General features: G+C 53.9%; 1 protein-coding gene across 3 annotated transcripts in view; it reads left to right on the top strand.

The window, feature by feature from the left end:
* The window catches only part of LOC111154504 (DnaJ heat shock protein family (Hsp40) member B6), a 61,072-nt gene that overhangs the window by 30,633 nt on the left and 13,244 nt on the right, over positions 1–17,195 (top strand). For 2 of the 3 annotated variants that reach the window (XM_022514129.1, XM_022514130.1), the window contains exons 6-8: positions 5,625–5,753; positions 7,394–7,535; positions 8,049–8,119. In XM_022514129.1, coding sequence (XP_022369837.1) covers positions 5,625–5,753; positions 7,394–7,535; positions 8,049–8,119 — 342 coding nt within the window. Of the gene's footprint in view, positions 1–5,621; positions 5,754–7,393; positions 7,536–8,048; positions 8,120–17,195 lie in introns of all 3 variants that reach the window. The other variant, XM_022514131.1, reaches the window with a different exon arrangement.

A 17,195-nucleotide genomic window follows, 5' to 3' on the forward strand; every position in this document is an offset into this window, starting at 1 on the left:
CCGGGACCGCTGTCGGTTCTACGGTGTTCGTGTAGTTTGGGGCCTCGCTTGGGTCGGTTTCCGGAGTCTCTTGTAGGCCCGGCTCCCTGCGTCCTCCACGTGGACTTTTGGTGTGTGTAGTTGAGGGAAACACTTGCTGGGAACTTGGCGGACAGGTTCTGTGGCCGCAGCTGTGGGAGAGCGTAGGGAAGTCGCACGGGGGCCGCCGACCCTCTTTCTTTGAAATGTTCGTGCTGCGGTTGAGGTTCCGCACCCCCCCACCCCCCGTTTCTCTTGTGGCCCGGGAGGGAGTTGATACTGCGAGGCCCGTGGGGGGGAGCTGCTGGCACCGCACGTTGTCAGAGTCTCCTGCCCCGCGCCTGGGGTTTGTGGCTCCTGACGCACGCGAGGGCTTCGGGGTCGGGGGCTGGGAGCCGTGTCCGTCGCGGGGGACTGAGTTTGGTTCCTGTGTTTGAGTTTGGTGTGCGCTAAGGGGTGATCGATCTTGTCTCCGAACTTGTTCTGTTTGTCTGTCAGATACTGAGTCTTGGTAAACCTTAAGAACGTGTATGGCTTTAAACACCTTCGCGAAGCTTTTCCCCACAAGGCTGTTGGCACGTGCGCATTTGTAATGTGCGCTTTGTGCTGAATCACTCCACAGCGCTCAGTTAGATGTCCTTTTGGTCCTAAGTGTGACCTTGTGACGCGGCTGCTGTGAGGATCTTGCCGATGCGACTGAACCCCTTCAGGGATTTTGGTTTCCTGTTTCGGGGAGACTAGCAGGATCTCTGAGGTAGAGAAGGTGTGCTTGGTCCTCAGCCGGGGCTCGTGCGACCGTGTTGGCTCACGGTCCAGACCGGGGCCTGTTTCGGGTCGCCTCGGTATCTCCCCACTTTAAAGATCCTTGTAAAATCAGTGGTGGAGAATACGGGTCTCATTTTCTGGAATCTGTGGCATGTTTCTCCAGAGAGAAGCAGCAGGGTCTGGATTTATGTGTTTCTGTTTCCGACCGTATGTCCCTCTCTGAGGAAGTCTCGCTGTAAGGAGTCGGCTCGCCCGCGTGTGGAGACGGACAGGTTCCGAATCGGAGAGCTGCGCCCTGGGGTGGAGCCCAGAGCCCAGGCTGGAAGAGCCAGCGTCCCGCCGAGAACCCAGCAGGCTGGAGAATTCTTCTACTGGGGGGAGGGTGGCCTTTTGTTCTCTTCAGCCCTTCAGTGGATCGGACGAGGCCCACCCGTCCCGGGGAGCCCAACGCGTGCCGTTCCGTCCGCTGACGGCTGCGTTAGTCCCACGCAGAGACGCACCCAGGAGCCCAGCTGGCCAAGTGTCGGCGCCCCTTCGAGTTTCCCCGTGAAACTCGCTCCACAGGCCGCCCTCGTCCGCTCCGGACCCGCACCGCTGTCCTCCAGTGACGACTTCATCTCACCGTTTCCCTAACGGGACGATGGCTCTCCCGCGCGTGCCCGGAAACTCGCTCACCTTCCTCCCTCGTGAGGTCCTGAAGCACCGGGGAAGCAGCGTGTGTCTGCGGTGCCGTGGTGCGGGGTGGGGGGGCGGCCGCGGCCGGCGCGGCCCAGTGTGCGCTCGGGGCTCCCTGACCGAGCGGGAAGGGCCCTCGCCGAGGGCCTCGTGCAGTCACTTGTGGTCGCGGCCGATGATTGTGAGTTCGGGGGCGTCACTGACACAGGCTTGACGCGCGGGCTCCGCTTCCGTAGGTTCTCTCCGACGGTAGCATCGTGAATGTATCTTAGCACGTTCCGGATGCTCGGTCGCGCAGTACAGCACCCGCAGCGCGCAGCACACGCGACTCCCCGGGCCCGCGGGGAGGCTTGTCCGCCGCCGGCTGCGCAGCTCAGCTCCCGATGAACTCGGGCTCTGCTGTGGGAGGGGTCGGCCCCTCGCCCCGCGTCGCTCAGGGTCCGTTCCTCCTGCGCCCGCTCCCCCTTTCCTTAGCCCCGAGGGACGTCTCCGGTGGCTGCGGTTAGTGTGTCCGCTGGGCTGGGAGGAGCACCGTATGTGGTAGCGTGGTGGGTCACGTGGCGTCTTGTTACAGCTTTATCTCTAAAACAGGAGAATATTTATCCTTCTTAAAGATGATGCATGCTCGAGACTTGGGAAATACAAACGGGGTAAAGGGGGAGATAACCAGCATTTGTCTTGCTACCAAAGAAAAATCCACTGTTCACATTTTTCACATGCTGTGGTTGTAATGTGTTACCTGAGTGTTCTCTTCTGCCTTTGTCTAAAGCCTGAACCTAACGGCCATTTAAATATGCACGTTTAAAAAGCTGTTTACGGGCGCCTGGGTGGCTCAGTGGGTTAAGCCTCTGCCTTCGGCTCAGGTCATGATCCCAGGGTCCTGGGATCGAGTCCCACATCGGGCTCTCTGCTCAGCAGGGAGCCTGCTTCCCTCTCTCTCTCTGCCTGCCTCTCTGTCTACTTGTGATCTCTGTCAAATAAATAAATAAAATCTTAAAAAAAAAATAAAAAAAATAAAAAGCTGTTTACCACTTCCACTTTTGGAAAGTCTGGTTATTTTCAGTTTTCAGTATATAATTAATGGTTTGAATTCTTAGTGCACTGAAATATTTTCATCTTTGAGATGAGTGATTTCCCTGAAATAGAACTGCTGGGTTGAAGAGTTTTTAAACATGGATTGTATGTAGTTTGGGGCTGAAGATTTTGCAAGGTCACGGGACATACTCTTGTACTGCTTTTTGAAAGAGCACAGACTAGTAACAGCCAGTGATGAGCTCCTCGTAAAGGCTCGTCTAGTCTCACAGTGGCGGCTTTTAACAGCATAAGCATGAAATTAAAAAAGAACGTGTTTCTTCGTATCACCGTGACTGTTGTAACGAAGACTTTTCATTTTCAGGCTTAAAGTTTTATAACTTTAATATTTGAAATTATGTAAAGTTTGATGAGTAAAACAACTACCTGAATTGTCGAAAAACATTTAGGCTGTGTGGTTTAAAAAAAAAAAGATAAAAGATTTTTTTAGAAAAATACCAGAAAATAAACTGAAAATCCACTGGCCTTACTTCTACTCCTACTCCTACTCCTACTACTACTTCTTTTTCTTCTTCTTTTTTTAAAGATTTTATTTATTCATTTGAGAGACAGAGAGAGATCACAAGTAGGCAGAGAGGCAGGCAGAGAGAGAGGAGGAAGCAGGCTCCTTGCCGAGCAGAGCCCGATGCGGGGCTCGATCCCAGGACCCTGAGATCATGACCTGAGTGGAAGGAAGAGGCTTAACCCACTGAGCCCCCCAGGCGCCCCCAGCACGAAGGATTTGATTGCTGTGTGAACCTCAAGAAGTTAGGACTGAATACACTAAAAGAACAAACCCAGCAGGATTCCGTGGAAATGCAGTCTCAGGTGCAGAGCAGCGGGGGTTAGGGACTCCTGTGTGGGTCGTGAAAGTGTAAAGCTGCGTAAGTTCTTCCTGATGTCTGTTTCTTAGAGGAGAGTCAGAAATTGCACAGTGTGTTTAAATTGCATTCGTGACGTTATGTTGCTTCACGTTGGGGTGGAGGTTGGGTGGCTCTGGCAGAATTGGGAACTGCATTTGGTTGTGGTTTTAATTGAACAGGGTGAGTCTCTGGGGAATTCACAAAGTGTTAACTAGGTTTTTGTCATGTTCGTGATGGACTTCGTCCATACTTGTGTTACAGTGGGCTGTAAGCCCAGCCCCGTTAGGAAGAGTACGTTACCAGCGATCTTCCGGAAAATGATTTTGCGGAGGACAGCATTTGCTGTGCAGTGCGGGGGTAGAGCCGCAGCACCGGCAGTCGGTTAGCGGTTCTCAGCCGGTGCCCACTGTGACTCTCACATGGGTTCTTCGGGGGCCGATGAGCCACGCCTCCACCCTGGGATTGCACAGAGGCCTTCCTCCTCCGGCACCTTCCCTTCTGATCTATGAGGAGGGCCCCAGTAACCAGCCCCTCTGAGCGTGTCCTTCAGGGCCACCTTCCTGCTCGTGGCATTAGATAAAGCAGACCAGCCGATTTTTGCTGAGAACCGCTCCGAGAGGCCAAGACTGCCCGTGCTCTTTCCTTGGCCCTATTTTGAGCTTCTTGAAGCCGCGCCTCAGCCTTGCCTAGCCGTCTCTTCTTGCTGCGGCGCTCCGTGCGTGTCTGCGAGTCAGGGCCGAGTTCACCGTGAAGGTCACGTATGTCCGTGCACTTGAGTTGCATGGTGAACTCCATTTCTGCGTGGGGCTGGTGCTCCCTGTGTGGTCACTCAGGCCCACTCGTCCAGAGGGTCGTCCAGAGAACAGATGCTGGTCCTGTAATTTCTGTGCGGGCGTGGAGCGTGTTTCTGGTTCTCTGGCATGCGTTTTTTTCTTAGTGTTCTTCAGGATTCCTTGTTTGATTTCATGCAGAGCCCCTCAATTTCCCTGAAAAAAAAAATAACACTGATTAATTCACAGAACCACAGTGCACTTTTAAAAAGTCTGTATAATTCTTAGGTTTTTAGTAGGTGCCCATTGATGGATAACCAACAAAATATCAGGGCTAATCTTATTTTTATTTTCAGGAGCATTCGGTGTGTCTAATAGGAATACTGTGCCTGTCTGTATTAGTAACTTTCTGTTAAAGCAGAGCACATCGTTCATGTTTGCCAATTAACATTTATTCAGATTTGACTTTGACTAATCCTTTATAAAATTTTTTTTGAGATGTCAAGTTTACAGAAAAGTAGATGGAATTCTTAAACCCCATGGCCCAGAATCAGCAGCTACTAAATTTTGCCTCACTTGCTGTATTCTCTCTGTCATGTAAATTAATATTAAAATAATCCATTTTTGTTAATTACGTTGGGGAAGGTAACCCAGGTCCCATGGAAAACAGTTACCTACCTGAGTGCGAAGCCCCTTAGTCTTTGCAGCGGTGGCAGCAGGGACAGTGCCGAGTCGGACTCACGGGCCACACTGAAACAGCTCCTGAGAGCCCCTGGGCAGCTGGGTCAGTTAAGTGACGGCCATGGGCTTACGTCGTGACGCCGGGCTCCTTGCTCAGCAGCGAGTGTGCCGCTTTCCCTCCCTCTGCCCCTTGCACCGCAAATGCACGCAGGCACACTCTCAAATAAGTAAAATCTTAAAAGGAAAAAAAAAACTCCCCTAAGAAACGCTTAACTCTGGGTCACAAACAAGTTCTGGGGGGCTGGGGTGGGGTGGGGGATGTGCTGACTGGGAGATGGGCGTTAAGGAGGGCAGTGGTGGATTGAGTGCTGGGCGTCGTGTGCGGGTGATGGATTCTCTCTCTGAAACTTAACAGTACACATGGGTATGTGCTAACTTGCATTTAAGTAAAATCTTGATGCGAGAAAAAGAAGAAAAACCCAGCTCCTTGTGTGAGTTTGGAGTGCACGAGTGATCCCGGTTTTCATGTTGGTCACACAGTGATTATACCAGCAGTCTGGTTAGTTTTTCCTTAGTACGCTCCAGCTGTGGTTGAATTAAACGAGCAAGTAAAGCTGCTGGTTATCGGTGAACTTGGTTGTTCTCTGGACCAGCATTGGTCCAGCGTCCTGACGAGTCTCTTCCTGATGGAGGAACGTGCTACGAGGCGGTGACCCGTTTCCCTCTGCTGCAGCTCTGCCATGCAAAAATGAGCTGAACTACCTCTCTTTGTTTCTAGAAGACCCATTCGAGGAATTTTTTGGCAGTCGAAGAGGCCCCCGTGGAAGCAGGAACCGGAGCACAGGGTCGTTTTTCTCCGCCTTCAGTGGATTTCCGTCTTTCGGAGGAGGGTTTCCGGCTTTTGATTCAGGTATGAAACCCTTCGATCTGACGTCCGGTCTGTGGCCGACGTGCGTGCTGTTCAGTTTTGTAAGGAGCGTCTGTCCTTCTGGTCCGCATAGCCGTGTGCGTTGGCGGTCGTTTCCTGTGTGCCAAGCCTGTACTTAGTAACCTGCACTTTCCTCTCTCAGCTTCCCGAGAGTGTTTGACCTGAAAATCCACTTCTCATCTTACTACCAAAGGTCAACATTTCATGAAATTCCTGGTTAAAAGAAGTCACTTGATTTGGGGTAAATAATTGTGAAAAATCCTACGTATAGACAATCTCCCTGAAATCTTTTTTGTCTGACCTCCTCGGTCGCTGTAAGAACAAGAGTCTTCTGGGAGGGTCCAGGCTGAGGAGACGAGAAGGGGGCTCTGACCCTGTGCAAGCGTCCTTGGCCACGCAGAGCGCGGCCCGAGGGGGTGACTGCGGCCTTGCCCTACAGCGGCCGGCAGCTTGGTGGCACGCCTGTGACTCTTGAGTTTGAGCCCCATGCTGTGTGTAGAGATCCTCTAAAATAATAAAATCTTTTGTAAAAAAAGGGCAGCTCATCAACCAGAGTACTGTGCATGGGGCCTGATGTAGTTACATATTTTACCTGAGAAATTAGGATCTTTTCTTGGAAGTTCGTATAGCTCCCCTTCACAGAGGAGCTCTTGCACCTCCGGATGCTGGGACTGCTGCTTGAGTTGCTGCGTGGTAGGCGTTGGCCGTGCTTGTTCAGAGCGCTGCCCTACGGCCTGCCGCTCGGCCGCCTTCCCGTCCCGCATGCTGCCGGCACCGCGCAGGCGAACGCGGGTTCGATGGCACGTGGACGCACGGGCTGCCGCACACCCTTGCCTGGGGGACCACGCAGTGCGCTGCGGGTGAATTTGCTGAGACTCGAGGGAGAGTCTGAGAAATCCAGTTGAATACATCAACCAAACGGTGCTTCACTGAAGAAGTGTGTGTTTCTGCCACGTGTGGATTCAGACCTTCTAGCAGCCCTGCAGAGTCTCCTGTACAGGCGGCTGGGGATTTGCCCTGGCGTGAATGTCTTCAAGACGGACAAGCAGTAATAAGCTCTGGAAACACGCCGGTCCGTTTCAGAGATCGGTTTGCTCTTGTGTGACTTGAGGAGCTCGGGGGTTTCTGGCCTCTGGTGTGATCGCTGTGATTGAGAACGTTGTGCACAAGTGAATTATGTGGGTCCGTACGTTTCCAGTAAGTGTTCGCAGCTAAAATTGTTTGCGCTCTTTAATAACTCAGAGGTTCACCCCTTCGCGGTCACACTGCGAGGAGAAGGTAAGCAGGTTGGCTGTGGCGTCCTGCGCTGGCAGAGCCGCTCTGCTCCTGCGGCCTCCCCGGGCCCCTGGCCTCCTGCTCCAGCGTGGCACATGGTGGTGGCCGGCCAGCTGTCGCCAGGGTGAGCCGCCAGAGCGTCCAGCAGAGTGCTGGCGGGGAGAGGGGAGAGGACACCGCGTGGGAGAAGGGGGGCGCCTCTCGGGCTCCCTGGCCTCCAGAGGAGCACGTGCTGCCCTCTTGTCCTCGTGGTTCTGGGCCGCTCTGTGCAGGCACCGCTCTCCTTGGTTTGATGCGTTCTTCCCTGGTTTTCCTGACTGGTCCCTAATCTTCCCATTTTCCTGCAGGATTTACTTCCTTCGCATCACCAGGTCACGGGGGCCTCACTTCATTCTCCTCCGCGGCATTCGGTGGTAGTGGGATGGGCAACTTCAAGTCTATATCGACTTCTACTAAAATGGTCAACGGCAGAAAAATCACTACAAAGAGGTACGGAGCCTACATGTGCTTCTAAAGTGAGTAGGCGTGCTCTCCAGGGACGCCACGTGTCTTCTGCGGGTGCTCGGAGTGTGCCGTGCGGGTTGAATCTGACACCGGGGGGGTCCTCCAGTGTCTGAGTCAGAGCTTTCCCTCTGAAATGCTGCTCAGTGTTTCTCCAGTGGAGGTGGTCTTTGCGTGGAGCCACGTTCAGAGCGTGTGACAGCGTAGTGACCGTGGAGCTGGAGAGCATGGCCCGAGGGCGAAAGCCGCGGGCCGTCCGCACTTGCAGAGCGCGTGGGCACCCGGGCCGTGGGCAGCCGGGCTGCGCTGGGGACGCAGGTCGGTCTGTCGGGAGGAATGCACTTTAGGGAAGAACCGTCGTCATTAGGTTCCTCTGCCCTGGGTTCTTAGCCTTCAGCAGGAGTGGTTTCCTGTGTGCCGGTGGCAGTGCTGCCGTTTTAAAATAGGTAACGCTCAGTGTGTGGACTCTAAAAAAGGTCTGCGGTGCATTTTCTCTTTCAGAATTGTGGAGAACGGTGAAGAGAGAGTAGAAGTTGAAGAGAACGGCCAGTTAAAGTCCTTAACGATAAATGGTAAGGAGCAGCTGCTGCGCTTGGATAACAAGTAACCAGGCTCACGCGCGGCCGGAGCGCGAGCGGTAACGGGCGCGCCGAGGACCGGCACGAGCGCTTTTTTGGGAAGATTTCAAACGAACTCCACTTTCAGTATAATGTACCTAGTCTGAAGTATTTATACACAGCTCGCCGGAGCCCTGTTTGTCCTAGACCTTTGAGTTTCTTGTTGGGACCACATAATAGGACCATTGTTTGGGGGTTTCTGTTTTTGGTGTTTTTTTTTGTTTGTTTTTTTGTTTCGTTTTGTTTTTGGTTCTGTTTCGTTTTGTTTTTGTTTTGTTTTCTTGTCTTTAAAATTGTTGTAAATCTCTGTATGCACTTTGCTTTTTTATTAAACGTAATCCAAGGCGGCCGTGACTCTTCCGTACACTAACACCAGCACGGACCTGCTTCCCATTGTGTTTGAAACATGAGCCGCTAGAGTCAGCCTGCTGTGAAGTTAACATTGCCAGGATGAATCTTCCACAAAAATAATTTCAGTTCTTCTCAGTATTTAGTAGTGAGAGATATTAATGCATTAATGGTGATACATTTCTCGTTTAATAATAAATTGAGGATGTTTTTCTAGTTGTGCATGAATGCTGGCAACTTAGTAAGATTTGACAATTGTTTAAATATGTAATGTTAAGCTTAGGTTTAAAGTAAAGCTGGTAAACTGGGTCTTTGTCATTTGCTTTAAAAAAAAAAAATAAATGCAAATGTGTTTGGTGCATTCTTTCCTGAGTGGGGCCTGTAGCCTTCTTGTGTCCGTGTATGATTTTTGTGCCTGGGCCTCCGGTGTCCCTTCACCCCTGTGCGGTTCTGTTCCTCGCGGCGGACACGGATGCGAGTGACCTGCGCTCGGCTTCTCCGTGTTTTCGGAGGGGGGGTGGAGGTTTTCCTCTGTGTCTCCTTTAAGGACGAGCAGTTCATTGAAGCTTCTCCTGTGGTAACATTTTTATGGGGAAGGAGGAAACAGCTATGCAGCTTTTTCATTCTTTCCAAGTAGGTTTTAGTTTTCTAGCGTACGTTTCATACCGACCCATGTAAAGACGTGACGTCATGGGTTGACAGAGATGTGGATGTGAACAAAACTAAAGGTCTTGTTCTCGGACGTGTCAAATCTGCCCCAGTCAGCACCGACAACTGGAATTCCAGCCACAGGGGTGTAACACTGGACGTGCTTGTGTCTGAACGACCCCCACTCAGCTTCGTTTTGGGTAAGCCCTAGGGGCCTGCCGGAAAGACAGGAGGACCACGGGGTAGTTCCTTCATGACACACAAGTTTCTGTCTGTGCCGGCCCGATTGGAAGGCATGTGGAAATTGCCCAAGGACCCTAGAGTCTTTACAGAATCAAACCTGCTTTTGTTGAAAACAGTATTGTAGAAAATCCCACAGAAAATATAAAAATCAGTGCAAAATGTAGAGTAAATTTTTTTTTTTCATTTTTGTTTGAGAGAGATGAGTACCAGCAGAGGGGGAGCAGCAGGCAGAGGGAGAGGGAAGCAGGGTCCCCACTAAACAGGAAGCCCGGCGCAGGACACGATCCCAGGACCCTGGGACCATGACCTGAGCTGACGGCAGCTGCTTAATTGACTGAGGCACCCAGGCGCCCCTTAGTGTCAGTTCTTAAAGACAGCTGAACTGAGGGAAGCCATGGAAGGTGCTGGAACGTCTGGAGAAGAGAGGCACGGAGATGTGTCACACCGAGAGAACGCTTGTAACACAGACCGGAATTGTGACACCAGAAAGCCCATTTCGGTGTAGGCTGTTAGGGTAGATGGTTTCTCTGGTACGAGAAACTGCAGTTGGTACCTGGAACCGAACGGACGTGGCATTGACCGTTGTCGTTAGAGGTGGGTGGGGTGATGGTCTTATAGGGACATCGGGCTCCTGACGAGGCGTCCTGGCTAATCTGTTAGAGCTTCCCGGGGGGCGTCGCGCTGGAGCCGTGGCTTCTTGTCTGCGGACCTTCGGGGGTGGCCGAGACTGTTGGGTGCGCCTCCTGCGGTCAGCTCTTCCCCACGATGCGTGGCACAGGCAGGTGGTCTCGGACTCCAGGGCCTTCCTGCCGAGCTGGGCACATCCCCGTTGAGTGTCCTAAAGCGGCAGTGGAGAGCGCGGCCTTTGTCTGCACCGGGGGCGCGGAGAGCAGTGTTCGTTTTATGAGTCTGGGAGCGGGGTGGGGAACTTCCGTGTCGCAGAGGACGGGAAGTCGTCTCTTCGAGCCCGGGAAGACGCCTCGCGGCCCTGCGCACGCCGCAGCGGTGCTCACGCGAGGACGTGCCAGAAGACGTGCCCGCCAAGCTTGTGGTGCGGGCTCCGTCCTCTGGTCAGTGCCCACGCTCTTCCGTGTTTCTGTAGCCGCGGGGGCCTTTGGGAAGAGGCTGTGGGGCGCCTGCCCTGACGTGCCTGTGCCCTGAGTGCATCGTGTGTCACGCTGTGTCCTGTCTTTGTGCTGCGTAGCTGTCTGGGGGCGGAGGTCCTTACAGTCACTGAAGACGGGACGGCGCTGTCTTGATGGGCGTCGGGCTGCTCTTTCCCCGGTGCCCCTGTGGCCGTCCCTCAGTCGGTCTGATCGAGCTCCGATGGATTTTGCTTCCTCTCGCTGTCCTTCGCCGCTCAGAGGATCCAGAGGCAAGTTTGGAAACTCGGTAACTATGATGAGGACGATGACGGTGTTAGTGGCCGCGTGAATGGGCATTTGTCTCTTTTCCCCTTTTTGACATTCTTTGAGGGGCAGATTGTAGAAGTCTGTGCCGTTAGCTTTAGGTTTATTGAAGTCACTCTAAGAATCTGTGTGACTAGTCTGCTGACGTCTCTCCACCCCCCTTAAAAAAAATTCTGTCCACGTATTTGAAAGAGAGCACACAGGCAGGGTGAGGGACAGGGAGAAGTAGGCTCTCCACGGAGCAGGGAGCCCAACACGGGGCTCGGTCGCAGACAGATGCTGGACTGAGCCACCCGGCTGCCCTGGAAGTCTGTTCCTTACAGAACGGCAAAGCTCCAGGGGAGATAAGACGGCATCTTTCCAGTCATTGTCACTTCTGTTAAGCGTCTCCTAAAGGTTTAAAATTCCTCCTTGATTACTTGGCTCCTAGCTGTCGTACCCCCTTCAGGGACTGCTGGTCTCCTTTTTCTTTGAAGCGATGCATAATTACTGAAAGTATTTGTACTTTCGGAGAACCCAGCAGCCGTTTGGAACCGGCCGTGCTGCTGCTCGGTGGAGGCGAAAAGCAGCCTTCAGTGTTCGGTATGGCCTGGAGGTACCGGCTACCCTCTCTGGTGGTTTTCAGGCAAGAATTTGCTTAGTAAATTGAACACTTGATGCTGTGTGGTCAGGAGGGGTTGACCTACACGACCCAGTGGCTTACATTTAAAAAAAAAAAAAAAAAAATGAGGTTCTGATAACCAGCTCGTGTGTGTCTCTGGTCAGTAACGTGTGTGTCGGGCGGGTAAATGATGCAAGGCCTTCAGGAAACACAGACCTTCATTTTTCTTCACCCCATCTCCTGTGTCTGTATGGGCCGTGCAGTGCTTCTGCTTTGATTTGATTTGATTTTTTTTTATTTATTTAAAGATTTTATGTATTTATTTGACAGAGATCCCAAGTAGGCAGAGAGAGGGGAGGAAGCAGGCTCCCTGCCTAGCAGAGCGCCCAACGCCGGGCCGACCCAGGACCCTGGGATCATGACCTGAGCCGAAGGCAGAGGCTTAACCCACTGAGCTCCCCAGGCGCCCTCCGCTTTGATTTTAGATACATTTCCCAGTCTGGTCACATGGGGACCTTTCTGTTGTTGCTTGGTCAGCTGTGAGGAAGCCGCGGTTCCTTGAGCTGTAGTGGGTCGCGTTAACTAGATGTAGACCTTGGTTGTAAGTCTGATTAACAGTTGGGATGGTGATAGGCCAGATGCTTTTCCTTTTGGCTAAATGAGTTCCTACAGCTTGACCTCGAGAGGGTCAAGGGAGGGAAAGTTAGAACAGTTCTTAATCGTATCAGAAACGTTGGTCATAGTGATCCCTGATGTGCGGAGACCAGGACTAGCTGGGACTTCAGAGTCTCACTCGCTGGGGGAGAGGTGGACGTGGGCACCAAGAGGCCCATGAGCTCGCTGTTTGCCCTTGGGTGGCACATACTTTTTTCTTGTCTTTGTGGTCAGGCAATCTCAGACTCCCTGGGTGGATGAATCATTAACGGGGGAGCCCCCAGGGGACGATTGGTCTTTGCCCTCGTGTCTGAGCATTTAGAAAACGGAGGACTCTCCCGAGGGCAAGCGTCCAGGACTAGAGGCCCTTTGGGTGGCACCGCTGTGGGCGCACCGGCGAGGCGAGGGCTGTCCCTCTCTGGCCGCCCTTGTTCGTCTGGGACAGCAAGTGCTCCTTTATGCCAAGTAATCACGAGGTGTGGTGTGGCAGGGCTTGAGCTACATCTTGGTTGACAACATTTCTCTGCTGCGTGGACCCCTGCGTAGTAAAGGGTCAGTTTCAGAGTCTAGGAAACGGCAGTGTATTCCGTATGGGATTGAGGCGTGTGAGGGAGGGGTGTCTTGCCATCGTGCCCCTTTCCCCACCCCACTCCCCTCTCTCGCTGACCGCTGGGGACAACATCCTGATGGCTGAAAGTGTTCCACATGTGGGTAGGAAGACACCGGACACAGGCCTTTGTGTGCGAGTGGTAGGGAGCCACGCCGAAGGACCTCGGAGCTAAGATGCTGCCTTGGTTGGGATGGCTCCTTTGTTCTGCTGCTTGGGGAAGAGCATGTTATGGCGCGTGCCCCTGTGCCCCGCGCGGGCCCCGCCCCAGAACTGGTGTGGCACGGGCGGTGGATCGTAGTGCGTTGGGTGGACGCATTCTTCCCAGAGGCAGCCTGACATGCTGGTGGGAAGGGTGGCCCGCACAGGAGCATGGCTCCCGGCGCCGTCGCTCTGTCCTCACCCAGGCACGCGGTGGCACTGCGGTTGTGTGTAGTCTGATGCCTGTGGGAGGCTCGCTGCTCAGGCATTGCCCCGTTTTGTTTCTTACGTAATAGAGTTAATGATTGTGTCTGAGTATAATGCGGCAGCCTTCCTGGTTATAGAGAATTCTTAACGTCTGGACCAAGTCATGTGGTTGTTTCTTCCTGAATAGTTCTTTTTCATTTTTAAATTCTTTATTTAAATTCCATTAGTTAATCTGTATATTACTGGTTTCAGGGGTAGAGTTTAGTGACTCATCAGTCCTATTTAATACCCAATTCTCATCACCTCCCGGGCCCTCCTTCACCACCCAGTTACCCCGTCCCACCATCCCCTCTCCGCCCACAACCCTCAGCGTGTTCCCAAGACTTAAGATTCTCTTACTGTTTGTCTCCTCTGGTTTTGTTTTATTTTGCCTTCCCTTAACCTGTGTTCATCACACTATGGAACAGTTCACGAATTTTCGCGTTGTCCCTGGCGGGGGCTGTGCTAAGCTCTGTGCGCTGTTGGCGCCGGCTCCCTGAACGCTTCTCCCCGCCACTTCCCAGCCTGTCGCTTGGAGGTGCGTTTCCCCTAAGAGGACGTTAAGGACCGGTGTGTTCCGTCGTGTTGTGAACACCTGATATCCTGTGCACGACACACACACACACGTGAGCAGAGGTCCTCGCGAAGTCGGGCCGGCATAACGGGTGTTCCATTGCCTTCTCCTCCGGCTGCCGCCGTGGCGAGCTCGCCCCCTCTGGCACCGAGCTGGCGTGGGGGCTGTGCCGAGGGCCTCATGAAGCCAGGCTGCTGGCCGCTCTGCCCGTCCCCGATGTTAGGAATGTTGCTGCTGATCAGCCCGTAGCCTGAGCAGATGACCTCCTGTCTGAGCCTGTGGGGTTGCCTGTAGGACGCCAGGACGCGGACATGCAGTCTGGAGCTGGAAGAGAACGAACGCTGGGCTCCATGTGTCCCGCCCACCGTCTCCCCTCGTCTTTCCCTGAGCCATGGCCTGCGGACCGTTGGAGGGTCCACACCAGGCCTCCTGTGTGGGCGTCTTTGTATCTTGTCCAGAAAGGCGGCTCAGGTTTGACCTTCAGTTTAATAGCTTACATCTTCCACAGACGAGTTTTCTCTCATTTTCTTACACTTTCACACCTCTGTTTAGGTCTTTTTGTCTCTTTAACTTACGTGGAGTGTTTCTGCTGACAACATCTTTCTCCCAGAGGTCTTTCCGTTTCCTCTTGTGCGTTCCCGGTAGACATATAGCTGTTCTGGGATGCCTGTTCTTTTGGCCTTATTTGATGCCCGGATCACCTTGTGTGGGTTGTAGTGGTTGCTGGAAAGGACACCTTGTTCCCAAACCTATCTTGGGTGCTCCTAAGGGCTTGGAAATGAAAGGCACAGTCAGCTCAGGTACCCACCCCTGTCTGATTTCCTTTATTAATTTTCCTTTATTATCTCACCCGAGTGAGAAAGTGAAGTTTTTATATTGCCTTCTTATCCAGTGGCTTCACTGTATTCTTGGTTCACTCTGTTTCTGTTTTTTTTTTCTTTAGATGCCGTGGGGAGGACAGAAGAGGAGGGAGAGAATTTTTTTTTTAAGATTTTTATTACAGAGCGAGAGAGAGCAGGAGCATGGAGGAGGGGCAGGGGGAGACCAGACTCCCCACTGAGCAGGGAGCCCAGTGCGGGGCTCGATCCCAGGACCATGAGATCACGACCAGAGCCGAAGGCAGACACTTAACCTTGCCTGAGCTACCTAGGCGCCCCTTGGCTCACTCTTTTTTTTTTAATAGTATCAATCTTTTGTTTTTTTCAAAGATTCTGTTACATTTGTCAGAGAGTGAGAGAACACACGCTCAAGCTGGGGCAAACGGAGAGGGAGACGCAGACTCATTCCCTCCTGAGCAGGGAGCCCAATGTGGGGCTCGATCCTAGGACCCCAGGATCATGACCTGAGCCGCAGGCTGATGCTTAACGGACTGAGCCACCCAGGCACCCCCCAAGGACAGATTTTTTTTTTTTTTTTTTTTAAAGATTTTATTTATTTGACAGACAGAGATCACAAGTAGGCAGAGAGGCAGGCAGAGAGAGAGGAAGGGAAGCAGGCTCCCTGCTGAGCAGAGAGCCCGATGCGGGGCTCCATTCCAGGACCCTGGGATCATGACCTGAGCTGAAGGCAGAGACTTTAACCCACTGAGCCACCCAGGCGCCCCCCCAAGGACAGATTTTTAAAGAAAGACTTCCTTGGCCCTTAACTCGCTAGAGCACTCTGTCGACCAGCTGGTGCCTTCCCACTGGCCACACCGGGGTTGGACGTGGGGTTGAAGCGCTCAGCTTCCTGAGCAGCTGGTCTGGGGCCGACACGGGCAGGGCAGAAGCACCTTCACGTGCTGTGCGCTCTGACAAAGGCTCTAGTGTCCATTGTGGTTCTCTGTGTCACCGCGTTTTAACATGAAGATGTCCCCTGTTTTGTTCTAAATTTCCTTTTGAAGGGAGGGTCAGGGCGGTGTTGCTGACGGGTCGTGTTCACCGCTGGCGTTGAGCGGACGCGGGGCTGGGCCTCGTCAGGCTCCCCAGTGCAGCCATGGCGCACGGGAGGCACCTCCTGGTGCTGTGTGCCCTTTCCTCGGGCGGGGGTACAGTCCCCGGGTCACCCCCGGTGTGGTGTGCTGAGTAAAACAGCTGTAGCAGTTCCTGGGCACATATCTTCATCTAAAATAGATTTTTGAAAGATTTAACAGACGTCAGGATTTCAGAGAGGGTAGAGTAACTGAGAAGAGACCGGAACAATCAGTTTTACGAGTGTGTGAACCTGCGGAAATAGAATGCTTATTCTGCTTCATGATGAACTTTCAAGGTTTGCTTCAGTCACTGCTGGTGACATCATCTGTCCCGTCTCCGTGAGGTCCTGCTTCAGAGCGGTGCTTACCGAGGACTGGGGCCAGCAAGCAGACCCAGCAGCACGCTCGGGGCCCAAGGGCTCCCTTCACAGTTCAGGGGACACCCCCCCCAATGCCCACTCTGGTCCTGTCCTCCCGTGGCTCTGCTGCAGCAGGAATAGGGCTGTATGGCCCTGAGACCTCCGCCAGGGTCGCTGCAGGGGCCTTGGGGGTTGGGGGGGGCGGCGCGCAGGTGGCCTCCTCCTTTCTGCACCGTTTTCTTCCTGACACGGTCCTCCGACTTCTGCTACCATGGGGTTGGACGCGGGGATCGGCAGCGTCCTGCGGTCAGGGCTTCAAATGTGACCCCTCGTCCCAGGATAGGCCCAGCTCTGGGGAGGGAGGCCCAGTGATTCTGGATGGATCCAGGTAGACAAGCCACAGACGAGCGTGTGAAGCCCTAGCTCTCGATCCTGTGTCGTCTTCCGTTTCCGGCTCAGGATCGTCCTCCAGCCAGCCGGCTGCCACAGGGTACGGTGACAGGATAATCCCAGCGGAGGGCTCGGTGTTCCCGGCCCTGCTGGCTTCACTGCAGCTGTGACACATTCTGCCGGGGCTGTGGGGTAAGTGGGATCCAGCCCCGTCCCGCCCCCCACCCCCGCCCCCAGCCGCTCCACACGGTTCGTCCCAGAAGCTGTGCGTGTGGGGTCTCCCTGGGAGGCCCTTGTGCTTTCCAGAAGCATCCGTGGCCGCCCCTGCGTGTTTCCGGCGGCTGCCCGCTGTGCTGCCTCGAACGCCACACGGCCGACGCCACGCACGAGCTTTGAGGTCTTAACAGAGGCCTGTCGAGGACCCACGCCTGCCCGCTCGCCACGGGAGAGGCGCTGTGGGCCAGGCCCGGCTGAGGGGGAGGTGGTCGTGTGGGGCGGCCACATGGAGGAGGTGTGGTGCGGTGCCTCCTGGCCTTGGCTTCAGCTGAAGTACTGGGGGGAGCCGGCCTCGCTGGGCTTCGGGGTGCGGCTTCCTTGCAGACTGCTCCGTCGTGGCCCCTCATGTGGTTCACGTGCCCCACGGCCCAGGCGGCAAACTCCGTGCTTTCCCTGGCCTTCACCCCAGATCTGGGTTCCATGTTCTGCTCCCAGCACCACAGCCCCTCCCTGCCAGGGCCTGGGCCCTCCTGTGACTTGGTTTCCCTTCAGGTAATTGGCCATGGTGTGCTTTCATGACGTCT

Source organism: Enhydra lutris, unplaced genomic scaffold, assembly GCF_002288905.1.
Source record: "Enhydra lutris kenyoni isolate GAN:26980312 unplaced genomic scaffold, ASM228890v2 scaffoldscaffold37, whole genome shotgun sequence".
In the NCBI taxonomy this organism is placed as follows: Eukaryota; Metazoa; Chordata; class Mammalia; order Carnivora; family Mustelidae; genus Enhydra; species Enhydra lutris.